This window comes from Bos indicus, chromosome 26, assembly GCF_029378745.1.
Source record: "Bos indicus isolate NIAB-ARS_2022 breed Sahiwal x Tharparkar chromosome 26, NIAB-ARS_B.indTharparkar_mat_pri_1.0, whole genome shotgun sequence".
NCBI classification, from domain to species: Eukaryota; Metazoa; Chordata; class Mammalia; order Artiodactyla; family Bovidae; genus Bos; species Bos indicus.
This window is the reverse complement of record NC_091785.1, coordinates 12,943,162-12,962,541: the sequence shown is the minus strand read 5'-3', so window position 1 is coordinate 12,962,541 and position 19,380 is coordinate 12,943,162. Positions and strand designations below refer to the sequence as shown.

Here is a 19,380-nt window from a genome sequence, read left to right as displayed (position 1 = left end):
TCTGAAATTTTCACCTGTACAGATCAGCTCTCCCTTTTACGACTTCAATACAAACTACTTTTCTCCCCTCTGCAAGCCCTGGACTATCTAAAAGCAGTGAAAGTTTATCTATACGACTGACCTAGAATAAACACCAGGATTCCTACCACTGAGATTAGATCTGAAAATTCAAACTTATCACACACACTGGTCAGAGAAACAGTGGTCAGGGTAGACTTCTCCTAGGAAACTAATTTTAAAATTATCAGTACATACAGTATTTCCTTTCACTTATTTATTCATTGATTCAATAGCCAGCTTCCCTGGTGGCTGAGAAGGTAGAGTCTGCCTGTAACGCAGGAGACCTGGGTTTGATCCCTGAGTCGGGAAGATCCCCTGAAGAAGGAAATGGCAACCTACTGCAGTATTCTCACCAGAAAATGCCATGGACGGAGGAGCCTGTTGGGCTACAGTCCATGGGGTCACAAAGAGTTGCAGAGGACTAACACTTTCACTTTTCACTTGCAACAGCCAAGCATTATACTAGGAGTTGGGGGATGCAGGGATAAACAAAACAAAGTCCATACTCTTACGGAGCTTATATTCTATTTGGGAAGTCAAAGAATTTTAGTTAGTAATAAGTGATATCTACAAGACAGACAAAAATGGTAGCAAGAGAGAGTGCTGCAGGCTGGGGGCTATTTTAGGTCAGAGAGATCAGGGTAGGACTTCTTCCTAAGAAGGTGACATCTGAGCAGATTTCTTTTGCTGGATGAGTACACCTGGGTGCCCTATTCTCTACATCTTTTTACCATAACATACAGCTATTAGGGTAACACTCCTTTACTATATTTCTCCCCAAATTTGGATGAAAAACAGTAGTACAAAACCCTAAAATAAAAAAAAAAGCTTAGATGTGAATATTTCTGTTCTCCAAATTTCCTGGCCTCCAAAACATTCTGAATGTCTTTTTTAAAAGTTAATGTTTGGGAAGGAAGGGCTACCTTGCTAATCAATACTGAGGCAGAGGCGAGAAAAGCTGAATTCCTTAGCAGACTGCTGGTATTTGCTGTTTTCCCAAGGACACCAGATAAATCTCTAAAATGCGGGAAAGAAGGCAAATAGGATGGATAAGAGGCAAGAATGAAGGGCATTAGGAAGCCCAATCTTGTCCTGAACTTCAGCTCCTGCCCTGGAACTCTGATCCTTGTGGTTCAAAAGGTTTATCATTCTCGGAATTCCTGGTTGTCTCTGGCCCTTGGCCAAACAGAGAGGCACGTGACATACCCAGAGCAAGTCCTCATGTGGGTCAGCTAGAAGGCTAAGGGCAGGGGCCTGTCTTCCCAGGACAAAGATACTAATCCAGGTTGATGCAGAAAGAAATGTCAGGCTCATTTGTCCAGAGGTGCACACAGTTTCAAGAATAAAGCTGCTTGAGGCCAAGGCAGCCTCAAGGTACTCAGGGATGGGACCAGTAATCTGTATTCCAGATCTGGACTGATAGCCACTAGCAGAATGTGGCTCCTGAGCACTTGAAATGTTGCTAGTTCAAGTTGAGATGTGCTGTGAGTATAAATTACACACCAGATCTCAAAGACTGAGAATGAAAAGAATAATCTTATTAATAATTTTTATATTAATTACATGTTGGAGTGATAATATTTTAGACATACTAGAGTAAATAAAATATATTAAAACGAATTTCATTTCTTTTATTTAATGTGGCTACTAGAAAACTTAAAATGACACAGGTGGCTCACATTTTATTTCTACTGTGCAGAACAGAGGGAATAGAAAGCCCCATTAGAGGCAACTTTATTTCTCACACAAATGTGTGAGATACAGTATCTTATTCTACTTTTGCAGATAAAGGAGAAGAGGTTCTTATAAGCCAGGTAACCTGCCTTCCCTGATGAATGGCAGCGCAGAGACTTGAATCCAGGTTTTCTGATAGGGGATCACAAATTTTGTCAGATTAAAAACATTTTTTTAACTTAACAAAGGAAAAGAATGTAATGTAGAAATACAACCCCCCGCCCTGAAAAAATATCTTCAGCTTCTCTGCTAAATCCGACTACCAAGTAAACACGACAGATAAGCCATCCCATTAGTGCAGTTCAGTCGTGTCCGACTCTTTGCAACCCCGTGAATTGCAGCACACCAGGCCTCCCTGTCCATCACCAGCTCCCGGAGTTCACCCAAACTCACGTCCATCAAGTCGGTGATGCCATCCAGCCATTTCATCCTCTGTCATCCCCCTTCTCCTGCCCCCAATCCCTCCCAGCATCAGAGTCCTTTCCAATGAATCAACTCTTCACATGAGGTGGCCAAAGTACTGGAGTTTCAGCTTTAACATCAGTCCTTCCAAAGAACACCCAGAACTGATCTCCTTTAGGATGGACTGGTTGGATCTCCTTGCAGTCCAAGGGACTCTCAAGAGTCTTCTCCAACACCACAGTTCAAAAGCATCAATTCTTCGGCGCTCAGCTTTCTTCACAGTCCAACTCTCACATCCATACATGACCACTGGAAAAACCACAGTCTTGACTAGACGGACCTTTGTTGGCAAAGTAATGTCTCTGCTTTTGAATATGCTATCTAGGCTGGTCATAACTTTCCTTCCAAGGAGTAAGCGTCTTTTAATTTCATGGCTGTAATCATCATCTGCAGTGATTTTGGAGCCCCAAAAAATAAAGTCTGACACTGTTTCCACTGTTTCCCCATCTATTTGCCATGAAGTGATGGGACCAGATGTCATGATCTTCGTTTTCTGAATGTTGAGGTTTAAGCCAACTTTTTCACTCTCCTTCCTCTTTCACTTTCATCAAGAGGCTTTTTAGTTCCTCTTCACTTTCTGCCTAAGGGTGGTGTCATCTGCATATCTGAGGTTATTGATATTTCTCCCGGCAATCTTGATTCCAGCTTGTGTTATGGAATTAAGCCATCCCATAGGACATAGGAATTAACCTTACTACATAAAGTATTACATTAAAAGAATTAAATTTTTTTTCATAGGCTAAGGCCCATAATTATTTTTAATTAAAATTTTTTACCAAATAGTTTACGAGAAAAATTTAAGATGCTAAAATATTTTTATTCTAGTTTTCTTTTTTGTTCAGATGATTTGGGTGGATGTCATCATTTTCATCAAAATCATCAATGCTTAAAAGATTTATGCAACAGGCACCTTCTGATGCTTTTGAATTGTGCTAGAGAAGACTCTTGAGAATCCCCTGGATTGCAAGAAGAAAACCAGTCAATCCTAAAGGAAATCAGCCCTGAATATTCCTTGGAAGGACTGCTGAAGCTCCAACACTTTGGCCACCTGATGCAAAGAGCTGAGTCACTGGAAAAGGCTCTAATGCTGGGAAAGATGGAAGGTGAAAGGAGAAGGGGGTGGCAGAGGATGAGATGGTCAGATACCATCACTGACTCAATGGACATGAATTTGAGCAAACTCCAGGAGACAGAGGAGGACAGAGGAGCCTGGCACGCTACACAGTCCTGGGGTAGCAAAGAGATAGACACGCCTCAGGGATTGAGCAATAGCAGGCAACACTCTCAAGTGCTTCAACGTATAGTTGACATAATTTAATATTCATTACAACCCCATTAATTAGGTAATATTATCAGGCCTCTTACAGGTGAAGAAATTGAATAGAGAACTTTAGAAATTTGCCAAAAATCATGGAGTCCATAAGTGGTGAAAGCCAGGACTTGAATCAAGAGCCCATTTTCTTACTCAATGCATGCCTATATGCTACATTTTCTTCTAATCTTATATCTACAGGTCTAAAGTATACAGAAAAAGAAAGCCTGATCCCTTAATTTGGGAGCCTTAAATATGTCCAAAAGGAGAATTCGAACTCCTTCAGTATCTTATATAGTCCTTAAAAGAAAATCCCAAGAAACTCTAGAAATACATCTCCCATATGCTTTTAAAAGCTGTTAATAAAGCACAACCTTACACAAATTAGAACCTGAGAAAATCCAGGCCAGAAGTTCAGTGAAACTGAAAAAAGTAAAACGAGAATTTGCTTTCTCTCAGATGCTTTAAAAAAATCACTATAAAACTGATCTTTGATTCCTAATTTATACTAGCTGAAAAACATTTTAAAAATATCTTTAAGATTTAATACTAAGCTAATTGCTCAACTGCTATACTGGTTAACTCAGGTGGTTCAAGAATAATGTTTATGAAGGTCCCAGTCTGTTGTTAAGACTGTGTGTGGAGACCAAATAAAGTCTTGACCCTCAGCAGCACTCTACGAGACATGCTGGAGCAAGCAGAAACACCTGGTCAGAAAGGGCGTTAGGCTCACCAAAGATATCCCCAGTTGGAAAAACACCTAAATGGCAACAAGTGCTAGCGTTTACTGAACACTAACCAAATAGAAGGTTCTGGGCTCAGGGCTTTGTATGGATTACAGTATGGAGCTACCATCCCCCTCTGGCAAAGGAGGAATGCAGTACCGGACAGCCTGACAGGCTGCCCACATGTGCCCAGCTGTGCAACAGACAGGGCATCTACCCCCAGCCTGGACGTCCAGCTCAAGGCCTAAAATCCAAACCACTCCGCTACACATCTTAAAGCCAATACCATTTGGTCCCAGGCACCAAGACTTCATATTTTTAACTGATCTTTACATTTAGCTCATCACAACCATCATTAAACTTCTGCCAAAGCGTACTAAGTGAAACTGTTCCTTTTGCCGTGCCTTAGATTTGAACTAGGTTGTTAAACAAATTGACAGAGTCATGTGTCATCTGAAGCAGTATTTTCAAATTTTGATGGGCGCCACAATCACCAGTGTGGTTGTTAAACAAATTGACAGAGTCATGTGTCATCTGAAGCAGTATTTTCAAATTTTGATGGGCACCACAATCACCAGTGAGTTTTTTTTTTTTTAAAGAACAGATTCAGAGGCCTCATCCCAGGCCAATTAAATCAAAATCTCTGTGGGATTGGCACCAGGACTCCAACTCTGCAAAGCTCTCTTACTGAGGCAGCCAGAAGACAACTAGGAAATCCTAGCCACCAAATACTTGTGAATGCCTCAGTGAGGCTGCCCAGTCCAGGAGCTGGTCCTCTGCCACGTCATAACCAAAAGGCACTTGGTTATTCACCATCAGGAAATCATTTTGACAGAAGACAAAACATAACCACAGGAATATGGGATTAATGTGTTGTTTCCCTAGAGGGCAGGTTTACATGAGAAGCCCAGATAGTACAGCACATGGTTCTAGCAGGTAAAAGACAATCTTGAGGCAGACAGCTCAATCTGAATCCCGGGTCTGCCATTAGGCAAATTACTCTGTGTGTCTCTGTACAGGGGGATAACAAGGATATCTATCTCACATGGCTCTTATGAGGGTTAAATGAGCTAATATACATAAAATGTGTAAATGAGGAACTGGTAACTTCTATTTAATAAAAATGTGAGCTATCACTATAAATCAGCTTGCCAGATGAGCATAAAATCCTAACGAAAAGACATCAGCAATCGAATATTGAACGGCATCAGACCATGATTAGTTTGACACATCTATCTTAAGGAACTGATGATCCTGCTAATGGAACTTGAAATGTCGATCATGTTCTGGTATTTACCCTCTGCAGCCATATTTACCCTAGAGATAGTGTTGCAACTCAAGTATCAAATTGATGACACACTGCGTCACCTAAATGGGAACTGCCTCTCTTTGCACATATGACACTTCTTTTTCTGGGGCTGAGGACACAAGACTGATCAACACTTCTGCATTCTACACTCCTTCCTTAACTTAATATGTTTAATACAATTCCAGCATAGCCTCCTGGGTATAGGAGAAACCTTGTTGTGTCTCTTCCTGATCGCTTTCCAGATACTTGCTCAGAAGCACGATTTCTAAGTTGACTCCAATTGTTCAACTATTAAAAGGCTATTCCACATTTTAATTTTCAAATTCTTGAGGGGGGCAGGTTCGTCACAACAGGTACACGGCCCATTAGTTGTTGCTATCTCACATGTATGGTCCACCCACATCTTTCTAGCTTTGATGACAGAGTGAAAGTGAAAGTGGCTCAGTCGTGTCTGACTCTTTGTGACCCCACGGACTATACAGTCCATGGAATTCTCCAGGCCGGGATACTGGAGTGGGTAGCCTTTCCCTTCTCCAGGGGATCTTCCCCACCCAGGGATGGAACCCAGGTCTCTCGCTTTGTGGGCAGATTCTTTACCAGCTGAGCCACAAGGGAAGCCCTGATGACGCAGTGATCTACAGCAATTTCTCTTTTTGAGCACCAATTCTAATATCATGGATAACAAAACAGTAACAGTCTTTTCTCTCCTGTCCTTGGTCATGTCATTCATTAGTAATCCTCTGTTTATTAAAAGTGATCAAATGCTGACTTTGTTAAAATCATCTGAATGTGTTGGTTTCATCTCTCAACATAGGAGTATATTTTTTCTTACTTCCTGAAGCACATCACTATCTTTATATGCCCTTCTTGATAACACTCATTTGACACAGTTTGCCTTTGAAAAATTTGTCTGTTATCTGCTAACAGTTTGTAAGTAAACTGCGGTCATCGGCAAAGAGAAGAGGCATCAGCTTGCTGCTTTTGATACATATTTACATGTGAAACTGACATGATTTTTAAAGATTTCCAGAACAGTTGTAATTTGCTTCCATGAGACAGGATCTCCTAGCTTTGCTTTACTCATAAAAGGGACTAATGAGCATCTTTATTTCTCTTACACGGCACAGTTCTTTTAAAGGCCTACATGAGCTACAATTTCACAGAGAACACGAAGGACAGCGTTACTTTCTATCGAGGAGACTGCTTTATTCTTGCTTTGCCAGGACAGAGGGACAGACAGCAAGGCAGAGCCTGCCGAGCAAGGTTAGGAGTATCTTGGGGCTTCAGCACAGTAGGAGAATCCCAGACCAAGCAGACCAGGAGACCACAAAGTCCAGGAAGGCCTTCTACAGACAGACTTAAGGAGTCAAGTGGGACTCCAGGGTGAAGACCACCATGCCCTCATTCCCCTCATCGGTATGAATTCCATGGCCAACCGGAATAATCACTTTCACACACAGACTCTGGATAGTTCCGCTTGACTACAACCCTTCTTTTGTCATACTTAATCAGGTAAACTGTCAACCTGGGCTAGATCCAACTCTACACACTCTGCTGTACAAGATTACAGCTGAACACTGTGGGAGAAAAACATGCACCGTGCCAACTGGTCTCTCACCTTAAATTCACAACCATGATGCTCAAAAGTGGGTCCTTCATCTGCCAGGTGGTCACACCCAACACCCTAATTCCATATGCTCTTCACCAACATTTATAGCTCAGTTGGTAAAGAGTCTGCCTGCAATGCAGGAGACCCTGGTTCGATTCCTGGGTTGGTAAGATCCCCCGGAGAAGGGATAGGCTACCCAATTCAGTATTCTTGGGCTTCCCTGGTGGCTCAGCTGGTAAAGAATCCGCCTGCAATGCGGGAGACCTGGGTTTGATCCCTGGGTTGGGAAGATTCCCTGGAGAAGGGAAAGGCTACCCACACCAGTATTCTGGCGTGGAGAATTCCATGGACTATACAGTCCATGGGGTCACAAAGAGTCAGACATGACTGAGTGACTTTCACTTTCACTTTTCTCCTCTCTCCTTGAACCCCCACTTTTACTCCCCCATCACTGCTCTACACTGATGACCTCACTTTCTGTTCAACTGAAAACAAAAGGAAAGAAGAAAAAAAAAAGGCAGTAGAATTTATATCACCACACCTACTCACTCACTAACATCTAACCTTTGTGGTTTTGCCTGTTTTCAGAACTTTAATGTGCCAACCTCTGCTCTGTGACCCTATTCCAATGATCTGAGAAGATCGCTCCACTGCTTCTCCTTCTCACCTGTGGCAGTCTTTTGCTATCCACTGAAGATTCCCACCAACATTCATACACATTATTTCCCCATCTATTGAAAAAAAAATCAAATTTCTATTGACCTTACTTTCTGAGTCAACTAGCACTCCATTTCACAGCTACCGATACTCTAATTCCTCTTTTCCTATTCTTTCTCCACCTTTTCTTTACCTTCATTCAGGTGAAAGACTTACATAATCGTTGTACAATTATGCAAACATCTCCATCCTCTCACACCCACCCAGACTTCTGCTCCTGAGGACAGAACTGAAACTGCTCAGAGAGCTTATCCGAGTGCCTGCTGCCCCTCCTTGTTTCACTCCGCCCCAGGTGGCTAGCCTGGCCGCCCTCTACTCTGGACGCTGCATGTGCTTTGCCTCTCAGGGCCCCACACTCTGTTCTCCTCCTACCTCGCTGTCTCCTCTTTTTTGGTTCCAGGGCTTAGTCTTTGGTCATCTTCCCTTCTCTATACTCACTCTCTTGGCACTCTCACTAATGAAATAGGATCTAAATTCTGATCCTCTCCAGATTCATGTATCCAGCTCCCAGTGGGCTGGGATCAAGTATCTGATGGGCTAACTCCTTTACCTCCTTAAATCTGTTCAACTACCATCTTTTTAATGAGGCCTCCCCTCGCAGACTTAAGCGGTCACACTGTCCCAGTGACCACCCAGTTAGTTACCTGTGCCCAGCTTGAACTTCCCTATTTCTGTGTCACTTATCAGCTGCTCATGTGCACTCTGACTTACTGCCTACCATGTTGCCTGATGTGTCTCACGTGCCCAGGCTAGTAGCTGGAGGAGGTACTCAGCAAATATCTGTGGAACAACTGAGGACACAAAAGTTAGGAACAGCAAAAGGAGTCATGATCTTAGTACCTACAAGTGTACTACAGAGTCAAGTCAGAAATAAGCCTACATTTTCAACTAAAGCAAGAGAAGAGATTCTGAGTTCACGAGTTAATTTTTTTGACAATTAAAATGAGTTAAAGGCTTCCCTAGTGGCTCAGTGGCAAAGAATCTACCTGCCAATGCAGGAGACAGGGGTTTGATCCCTGGTCCGGGAAGATTCTACATACCGCAGAGCAACTAAGCCAGTGTGCTACAACTACCGAGCCTGTGCTCTGGAGCCCACGAGCTGCAGCTGCTGGGCCCACGGGCCGCAACTACTGAAGCCCGAGTGCCTAGAGCCCGTGCTCACAATAAGAGGCGCCACTGCGATGAGAAGCTCACGAGGCTCAACTAGACAGGAGCTCTTGCTCGCCACAAGGAGAGAAAAGCCTGCGCAAACTAGACAGGAGCTCTTGCCCGCCACAAGGAGAGAAAAGCCTGCGCAAACTAGACAGGAGCTCTTGCCCGCCACAAGGAGAGAAAAGCCTGCGCAAACTAGACAGGAGCTCTTGCCCGCCACAAGGAGAGAAAAGCCTGTGCAGCAACGAAGACCCAATACTGCCAAAAATAAATAAGTTAAAAACATTAAAGTAAATGTGCTAACTCAATATAAGCTAAGTAGTTTTCTAAAATAAAATGATTTTCTATTAACTGAGTAAGATATGCCAGTGGTTGAGCATTCTGAGAGAATATAGCTTTGTTCACTGGTTCTTGAATTTCTGATATACAGTAGTACACTAGTCTGGTAAAAACTAATATGCTGTAAAACACCAGTAGTTACGATACATCTTCAGAGTATCCAAATGGAAATGGTCTTTGGTCTCTTCTCCACTGGCTGCACTTTACTGTTCACAGTGTTCACATTCAACCTTTGTGCTACATGCCTAAACACACCTGCACGCTGACCACAATTTCTAAGTCTGAATACTTCTGGCTTTTAGGTTTCGTATTTTTTTCCTCAATACATCACTGGTATCAATTCCAACTCATCCTAATCTATATATAATTTATTCTTACAAACCAATACAGAAGACAATTTCACTTATTTGTTAACCCCTAGTTTTGTCTTTTAGTGACCACTGTGAGCCCACTCCAGTACTCTTGCCTGGAAAATCCCATGGACGGAGGAGCCTGGTGGGCTGCAGTCCCTGGGGTCGCTGGAAGTCAGACACGACTGAGCGACTTCACTTTCATGCATTGGAGAAGGAAATGGCACCCCACTCCAGTGTTCCTGCCTGGAGAATCCCAGGGATGGGGGAGCCTGGTGGGCTGCCGTCTGTGGGGTTGCACAGAGTCGGACACGATTGAAGCGACTTAGTAGTAGTAGTAGTTAGTAGTAGTATGAATCTCTGCTCTACTGTTCATTCTTTACTATCTAACACATAGTTTCAACAGCAAAAAGAACCATACATCTGATATGATTCTTAACATTATTACTAATGATAGATGACACCTAAATTGTTTAAGGCCTATAATTATTGTTTCCTATTTAAAAAGAATCATCTAAATGAACACTATAATCACCTTCATGAATGACTAGTTGCTGCCAAAATACTGTTTGAAACATGTAACATCAATGCTACTGGTGACTTCATCTCTACTACAACCCTAGGCCACTGTACTTGCACTTACTGAAACTTTAAGTGCAACTTCTATTCAGGCCTTTGATTATTACTCTATAAACAAGTCTTGACTCAAAATCCAATTTTACAGAGAATACAGTATTGGAAAGTTCAATTTATATCTCCACATTTTAAAGACTATCATTCAGAATTATTAATAAATTCAGATCCTGATTGGGTACATAATGATAGGTATACAGTCATGGAAATACAGTTAGAAGAGATTTCCTGTATACATTTTTAAAATTCACATGCTGCTTAAAGAAATTATAGAAACTGTAAACAACCAGAAAGAAGAAGAAAATTAGCAAATATCCTAATTTATTATAAAGACGTACCTGCAGTCAGATATTTGGGTCTCAGAACCTAGCTCCAGCACTTACTAGCTGTGTTACTTAACCTTTCTGAGTCTTGTCTCTGTGAAAAACACTGGCATAAGAATCTGAAATACTCTTCCCTCAAACCTCTTCATAGCTCACTCCTTCCTATTATTTACAATCTCTGCTCAAACGGTAACTTCCAAGCAAGCCTTTACTGTCTTACTTTTCTTTGCAGCATGTGTCATACATGGAGTCTAAAATTGTATCATTCGCTTGCTTTTTGTCCGTCTCTTCTATTGAAACATAAATTCTAAGAGGACAGACTGTATCTGTCTTCTTTACTGCTGTCTTTCCACTGTCCAGAGTAATGAATGGCACAATGTAGGTGCTAATAAACATTTGCTGACTGATTTAATACCACCTAAATAGAAGGGTTCTTGGGAAGATTGCATAAGGTAATGCATATAAAACCCCATGACCCTCAATATGACATTCAACAAATAACAGCTACTGTTTTAATTTTATTAGCATTCACTCCAATTACTGTATGATTAAAAGTACAAAATGCCTACTTCTAGAGATGCTTATATTATTAACGTCTGGTCCAAGGTATGCTTTTCAGACTTTAGTGCACCCCAGAATCACCTGAAGGGCTTGTTATTACAGCCCTCTCCCCTAGAGACTCAGCCCAGCAGCTCTATGGGTGTGCCCGAGACCGTGCACTCCTAACAAATTCCCCAGTGATCATGCTGCTGGTTGGCGACTGTATTTTGAACAGCAAGTATACGTGGCGTAAGATTTTTAAACATGGAGTATTAACATATCACGAGTTCTCGGTACTTTCATCCTTGTGTATTTATGACACTTGTTCAGAAAACAGTAAATGATGGCAGCGCTTCAAGTTTACCATCTTATCATTAAATTATTTCATGCTTACACATTACCATATAAAATTACCAAGTCCCTTAACTGTCACATCTATATTTAATTATCAATTAACCCTTCTTTACTTAAGTTAAAACTAAGTACAACAACGTTTTCCCAAAGAATTCATCTTAGTTAAGGGATTACTGCCATAATCTCTGAAAGGGCAGAAAGAAGAAAGCTTTCTTTTCCTGTACCACAGAATTCTATGTCTAAAACCTTCCCTTTTTTCGGAGGAAAAGAATCGTCAGATGCTTAAAGAGGCCTCGAACCACAAAGGAGTTAAGAACCAATGCATTGTGTTATGTGCATTTTAGCTGCTGGAACAAAGCTCCTTTGTTCTTAGTTTAAGAGAAAAGTCTTTCATTTTAAGTCAACAACCTATACAACCAGCAGCAAATACACTGTCAGCAACCTCAAAAAATTTCTCAGGACCCTGGAGCAAAAGACAGAGCGTCTCTTAATTTAGAACCGCCAGTCTTGACTCCCCACAATCCTCTCTCCCTCTCCCATGCCCTACCCCTACCCACGACCTGTAAAGCTCCCACCTATATTGTAGAAGACAGCTTTTCAAAATCCGTAATTCCTAACCCCCACTCTCTACATGCCTTTCAAGCTACCTACCACTGCATTTGAATCTTTGAAAGGAAAAGCAGACAATAAAATAATCAACTGATTGACCATTTACCTATTCATTTAAGCTCCTCTTGAGCACTCAAGTACCAGGTACTAAGGATACACTGAATCTAAACCTACCTGTGGGAGAGAGAGATGGCATATCTTGGAGTAGACGGGCTTTAAAGGATGAGGAACTACCAGCCAGGCATACAGGAGATGTTCCAAGCAGAGCAAGCAGTTGAACCACATGTATGCATATGGGTGTGTGTTCTGGTGGGGGACGGCAGAAATCAATCACAGCTAAATAGATCTAATTTATCCTGAAGGCAGTAGGGTACCTTAAGGAAATTTTGGGTTGGCTGAAGTGTGAGTGATGAAGACAGCAAAGTCCTTATAAATGATCACCACTAACACAGGTTAGGAGTAGGCTGCAGGGACTCCAGTGAGAAGGAATGATGGCCTGAGCAAAAAGGTCGTGGGGGATCAGACTGAAGGGACAGATCTTTGAGAGATTACAGGGCGAGACCAGACAGAACTCTGCCCCGTACTGCTGTGCTGTGCTTAGTCGTTCAGTCGTCCGACTTTTTGCGACCCAATGGACTGCAGCCCACCAGGCTCCTTGGTCCATAGGGATACTTCAGGCAAGAATACTGGATTGGGTTGCCATACCCTCCTCCAGAGGATCTTCCCAACCCAGGGATGGAACCCAGGACTCCTGTATTGCAGGCAGATTCTTTACCATCTGAGCCACCAGGGAAGCCCAAGAATACTGGAGTGGGTAGCCTATCCCTTCTCCAGCAGATGTTCCTGATCCAGGAATCAAACTGGGGTCTCCTGCATTGCTGGCAGATTCTTCACCAGCTGAACTAGGTGAGGGTAAAGAGAGTTAAGCATGGAGCATATTTCTTGCTTGGACAACTGAATGCTGGCATTCCATCCATTCACTTTCAGGTATGTTAAGTTCTAGGCCACTTCAGGACGTCCAAGTAGACGTCCAGTGGGATTCTGAAGCTCAGGACTATGCCCGAAATAAAGATTGGGAAGACATCAGCATAGGTAGTTGAGTCTCAGAGGAGTTTCTGTGAGTTTCCACAGAAAAGGAGTAGACAGATCCAAACACACCTGAAGAAATTTCTTCTTAGCTTATGAGCTTTGCTTAACAGAGTTTAAGCTCCAAATTTATTTTATTCATCACTTTACCAGTTAGCAAGTGCCTGACATCTGATTATTTAACGAATTCAATAATTATTTGTGTGAACAAGTTTATTTCCTTAGGTTTCTCGGGTTGTCAAAATCACCTCATGTGTGCATGCTCAGTTGCTCAGTCATGGCCGACTCATTGTGACCCCATGGACTGTAGCCTGCCAGGCTCCTCTGTCCGTGGGATTCTCCAGGCAAGAATACTGGAGTGGGTTGCCATGCCCTACTCCAGTGGATCTTCCTGACCCAGGGACAGAACGTGCATCTCCTGCACTGCAGGCAGATTCTTTACCCACTGAACCACCTGGGAAGCCCCAGAATTACCCTATAGACATAGACATGTAACCACAGTTAATGTGGACTTAGTTCACTAGCATTAAGTGATCACATTTAAGGAGAAAATGCATCTGCATTTAAATTTTTTACCTCGTTGTAAAATTTTATACCTTTTTATCACATGCCCCTGACCTGCTAAAGGGAGCTGGGTGTTAGGTGACGTAGGAGCCCACTTAAAGGCGAGGCTTTCATAAGCCTCTTTTTTCTTTCCCCCACTGCAACTCCCTGTCAGGAGCTCGGGACATTCTGTGCTGCCATCTATCCCTCCCTCTCCCCCTTCCTTCCGACTGGCTCACCCCTTTTCTCTGTCCTCCACAGAGCTGAGTGCTAAGGACACCATGGGGTGCCTCAGTCAGTCGGCTGTCATCTTGATCCTTGTGTCTACATCCACAGGGAAGCCAGGCACTCTTAGCTCTAGAACTGCTTACTGGGAGAATGGCGAGGGGGCGTGGGGGGACAATAATCTGATTTGAGCAGGAGAGAAAGTGGAGATGCACGTGTAGAGTAATCTGAAAGAGTAAAGTAACTGCATTTATCTGTATCAAGGATTTTCAAAAAATACTCTTTAGATCTCTCTCTGGCTTTCCATTCCGCTGCAACGTCCTGACACATATCTGCTATTACATCATTCTGTTTCACAATGTCATTGCACCTACCAGCATCCACATTCATTTGATACATTCCTTAATTTGATTCCTGTTTCTTCACTTGACTAGAGAGTTCTGAAGGGACTGGGCCCAAAGTGTGACTTCACTCACCAATAATAAAGCTTCATTTTCATATTTCAAACTTGAATAGTAAGAACAAAATCCTTCCATTTTACTATGAGTTTTCATAATAAGAATTACTGTTTACCCATTCTTAACTTACAGTATCATAAAACTGTAGACTATGTACAAAGTTACCTTAATAAGTTTTTTTTAAGCACCACAGTCAAGGTGGAAAGTGTTCTGGGGTACTTCAGTGTCACAGTGGACTTCTCACTTCCCTCCTGTCCCACTGGCCACCTTACTTCTCTATTGTATACTGATTCCAAATCACAATACCACTACACCTGTTCCACCTCAGACCTAAGAAAACCAGGTAACATCAAGACCCAACCAATGAGTAAGGAACACTGCTTTGCGGTGCTACTTATTCTATCAGTACAAATAGGGGGGTATTCTGCAAGTAAGAAAGGTTTTGCCTAAAAGCCCCAGTATAAATACAAACAAAAAAATACACAGAAATCCAAGGACCAGAAAGTGCATAAAGTTTAGCACTCTGTAGAATCCTGAGGTCTCCTAAGACACTGAGTTGAGTGCCTGACTCCTCCATCATTTACTGTTCTGTGCTTCTGCGGATGAAAAAGGCCACACTTGAGTCTTTAATCACAATTCTTCCATGTTCATTCTCTCTCAGTAAAGGGATTCGCTGACTGCCAAGCAACTTCAGGCTAGAAGGACATAAGCAGCTAAATGGTCATCTATCCCTTTAAACCTTAAATTGCTACTGTAAACATAAACATAACCCTTGCTTATAAACTTACTGTTTAAATTTCTACAATCTTTTGTTTTCCCTTCAAAAAAGGAATATTTAAACCTGGATTTCATTATGTCTCAAAGAAAATGTTCTTTCAGAAGAACAGATATAAAATCTTTAGGTAGAGACTGGAGAATCTGCGCTTTCTCCTCTAAACACTAAGCACTCCCAACATCCACTAAATCTATTCCTAGAGCTGGAGGGTTTTGCTGGAGACACGCAAATATAAAAACAATGTACTCATAATGTCTAATAGCGTCAGAAGAAGCAAAACAACAGACTGTGGACAGTGTCTAGGTACCATACTTGGCATAGTGGGAAACTGTGAGACAAAGCCCCCTTTCTAAAGGAGCCACACCCAGGGGGTTCCTCCTCCAAAATGCATCCACAGTCCCTCACTCTCCCCTGCCTCCATCGCACATCTCATTACCCTAGCTGATGGCCTTATAATCTTTCAGTTGACCTGAAGTGATAGCCTCCTTACTCATCAGTTGTCCCTTGAACTGCCAAGGGCAGTCCCACTCCAAGGCTATATACTTGCTTTTCCCTCTGCCTGGAATGTTCTTCCCCTATATCCACAGAGCTCAATCACTACAGGAATTCTGTTCAAATGTCATCATATCAAAGACAGAAATCATGACAACACTAAATAAAACAACCCCAACTCTGCTATCTACAGTCCTATAGTTCTTTGTTCTTGTTCATGGCATATATTTATTACTGGTTTTCCCCTTTCTTGAGAGCAGAGATTTTTTGATTACCTTGTTCACTGCTGTATCCTCTGTGCTTAGAATGGTGCCTAGCACACAATAGGTATTCAATAAGAAGCTGTTTAACTGATAACTAACTGTTCAAATGAAATAATGATAAGGGCAACAGTAAGCGAACATTTTAAGACAGTTTATAGTTAACTGGTAATTGAATAGCATGGGCCAGTAATACCAACCAAAAGTATACACATGCCCAGACCCTAGTCAAAGAGTGGAGTGGGAAAAGCTAGCTTAAAACTCAACATTCAGAAAACTAAGATCATGGCATCTGATCCCATCACTTTATGGCAAATAGATGGGGAAACAGTGGAAACAGGGACAGACTTTATTTTTTTGGGCTCCAAATCACTGCAGATGGTGACTGCAGCCATGAAATTAAAAGATGCTTGCTCCTTGGAAGAAAAGCTATGACAAACCTAGACAGCATATTAAAAAGCAGAGACATTTCTTTGCCAACAAAGGTTCGTCTAGTCAAGGCTATGGTTTTTCCAGTGGTCATGTATGGATGTGAGAGTTGGACCATAAAGAGAGCTGAGTGCTGAAGAATTGATGCTTTTGAACTGTGGTGCTGAAGAAGACTCCTGAGAGTCCCGTGGACTGCAAGGGGTCAACCAGTCAATCCTAAAGGAAGTCACTTCTGAATATTCACTGGAAGGACTGATGCTGAAGCTCCAATACTTTGGCCACCTGATGCAAAGAACTGACTCACTGGAAAAGACTCTGATGCTGGGAAAGATCGAAGGTAGGAGGAGAAGGGGACGAGAGAGGATGAGATGGTTGGATGGCATCACTAACTCGATGGACATGAATTTGAGCAGGCTCCGGGAGTTGGTGATGGTCGGGGAAGCCTGGTGTGCTGCAGTCCATGGGGCTGCAAAGAGTTAGACTGAGCGAATGAACTGAAGTGAACTGAGACCTTATCACAGCACCCACTAAATCTCTTCAGGTGGCATTCTGAAAAAGTCTATGTTAAAACAGCTTCCTAGGTGATTTTATGTTTGTTTTTTTTTTTTACTGTGGTAAAATGTTTATAACATAAAATTTGTCTTTTTAACGATTAACAGGTGATTCTATTCTGCAACTCTGTTGAAAACTACTGGCATAATAGTAGGCAGAGGAAAGAACAGCTGAAGAGGGGGATTAAAGAAATGTCCCAGGTTATCTCAGTAAGAGGAGAGCCCTTAGAGCTGAATACAGGTCTACTACTTACTGGCTGTGAGACTGGGCAGGTGACTTAGCTCTTAAGCTTCCACGCCCACAAATGAAGATAATTTCTATACCCTCACTCTCCCCATGTCCCCTGCAAACTGCTTCAAGGTTACTGTAAGGTGAACAACGAAATCATGCACATACAGTATCTACTTCAGTGTATATAACAGGCACCAAAGAACTTACTGGAATTAACAGAACCAGAACTTACTGGAATTACTTTCATTGCAATAGGGAAATAAACTTGGATCGGCAAAAACACAAAAAGCAGGTGAAACCCAGACCTATGTGGCTATTAAAATGCCTCTTCTTCTACTGAAAGGACTGGTGAAAAATTTGGCAGGGGTTCCAAAGATATGATCATATTAGAACAGTGGGTCTCAAACTTGCACATGGTTCAAAATTACCTGGAAGTTTGTTAAACACAGATAACTTTGTTTTGGTGATTTTGGGGTGAGGCCTGATAATTTGCATTTCTAACAAGTTCCCAGGTAGCATTGAGGTGGTTGATTATTAGTCAAAGGGTACGAAGCTTAAATCATATAAGATGAGTAAGTCCTAGAGATCTACTGGACAGGATCATGCCTGCAGTTAACAATACTATGTTGTACACTTAAAAATGTGCTAGGAGTGCAGATTTTATGTTGTATTCTTATCACAATAATAATAATAAACAAGAAGGTGAGAGCGAACTTCTGGAGGTAATGGATAAGGTTTGTGGCAGTGATGCAGTAATGGTTTCATGGGTGCATACTTATATCTAATCCCATCAAAGTTATACACATTAAATATGTACAGCTTTTTTTTTTAGATTTCCCTGGTGGTCTTCCTGGGCTTCCCTGATAGCTCAGTTGATAAAGAACCCCCACCTGCAATGCAGGAGACCCTGGTCCAATTACTGGGTCAGGAAAATCTGCTGGAGAAGGGATAGGCTACCCCCTCCAGTATTCTTGGGCTTCCCTTGTGGCTCAGCTGGTAAAGAATCCAACTGCAATGCAGGAGACCCGGGTTCGATCCCTGAGTTGAGAAGATCCCCTGGAGAAGGGAAAGGCTACCCACTCCAGCATTCTGGCCTGGAGAATTCCATGGAATGTACAGTTCATGTGACTGCAGAGTTGGACATGACTGAGTGACTTTCACTTCACAACTTTTTTATGTCAACCATACCTCAATAAAGTGATTAAAAGAAACCCACAGTGAATTAGAGTACACATATCCTTAAAAAAAAAAATCAGAACATATTAATTCAGTAAAATAAAAAAAAAAACAAACCTAAAATAGTTCATTAAAAAAAAACTGTAACCAGTTATTTCTTATGATTTTCAAGACATTTTAAAGTCAGAAAAAGTCAACTATTACAATTTTAAAAAGAAACAAGAAAAAATTCATACCACTGGTATTCCAATGAAAAGTTATGAAAATGAATTCAAAGTTAATTCTTAGAATATTCACTGTTTTAAAAGAAAAAATCTAGAGAAAACAAAAAAACCCAAAATGTGGTGGTTTTAAAAGAGCAAATGTAACCGAAAATTTCCAATAGGTAGATAACAAAAAAAGAATACTTACAGGTATGAAGGCATTCCGTCACTGTAGTTGGCTTGATGAGATACCCTTTACAGATATAGCAGGTGATGTAAGGATTGAAATCTTTCACCAAATGTTTCCTTTGGGTAGCCATTCGTGGTTAGCTAGGACTGGCTCTAGTAGTTCAGGCAAAAAAGGGGATTAAGTGGATGAAAGTCTGATCCCAGGAGCTGGTGTGGAGTTCCCAACTGGGTATCCCGAGGCATGAGAACTAACATCCAGACTTCTCATGAGATCGCTGGTCATCACTCCTTTTGGTGGTTCTGCTTTCCCATATCTTCTTCCAAAATAATTTTAAAAAGATGAGAAAAAGAGGTGTCAAATTCTTCATATTGGATTAATACCAGTATATTAGCAGCAAGCATTACATGTTCCAAATTGGGTGAAGAGGTGAACAGAACATTTCCCTCACTGTAATATTAATTTGTAAACCTGCTATGATTAATTCAGAATAATGACAAATTCATCTGATACTGAGGCTTCAACTATCACCTCT

General features: G+C 41.8%; 1 protein-coding gene across 3 annotated transcripts in view; it reads right to left on the bottom strand.

The window, feature by feature from the left end:
- Positions 1-19,012, bottom strand: part of PCGF5 (polycomb group ring finger 5) — a 56,216-nt gene extending 37,204 nt beyond the window's left edge. For all 3 annotated transcript variants that reach the window (XM_019952810.2, XM_019952813.2, XM_019952812.2), the window contains exon 1: positions 18,867-19,012. In XM_019952810.2, the coding sequence (XP_019808369.1) occupies positions 18,867-18,978 (112 nt within the window). In that variant the 5' untranslated portion in view covers positions 18,979-19,012. The remainder of the gene's footprint in view (positions 1-18,866) is intronic.
- Between the last annotated feature and the right edge of the window lie 368 nt (positions 19,013-19,380).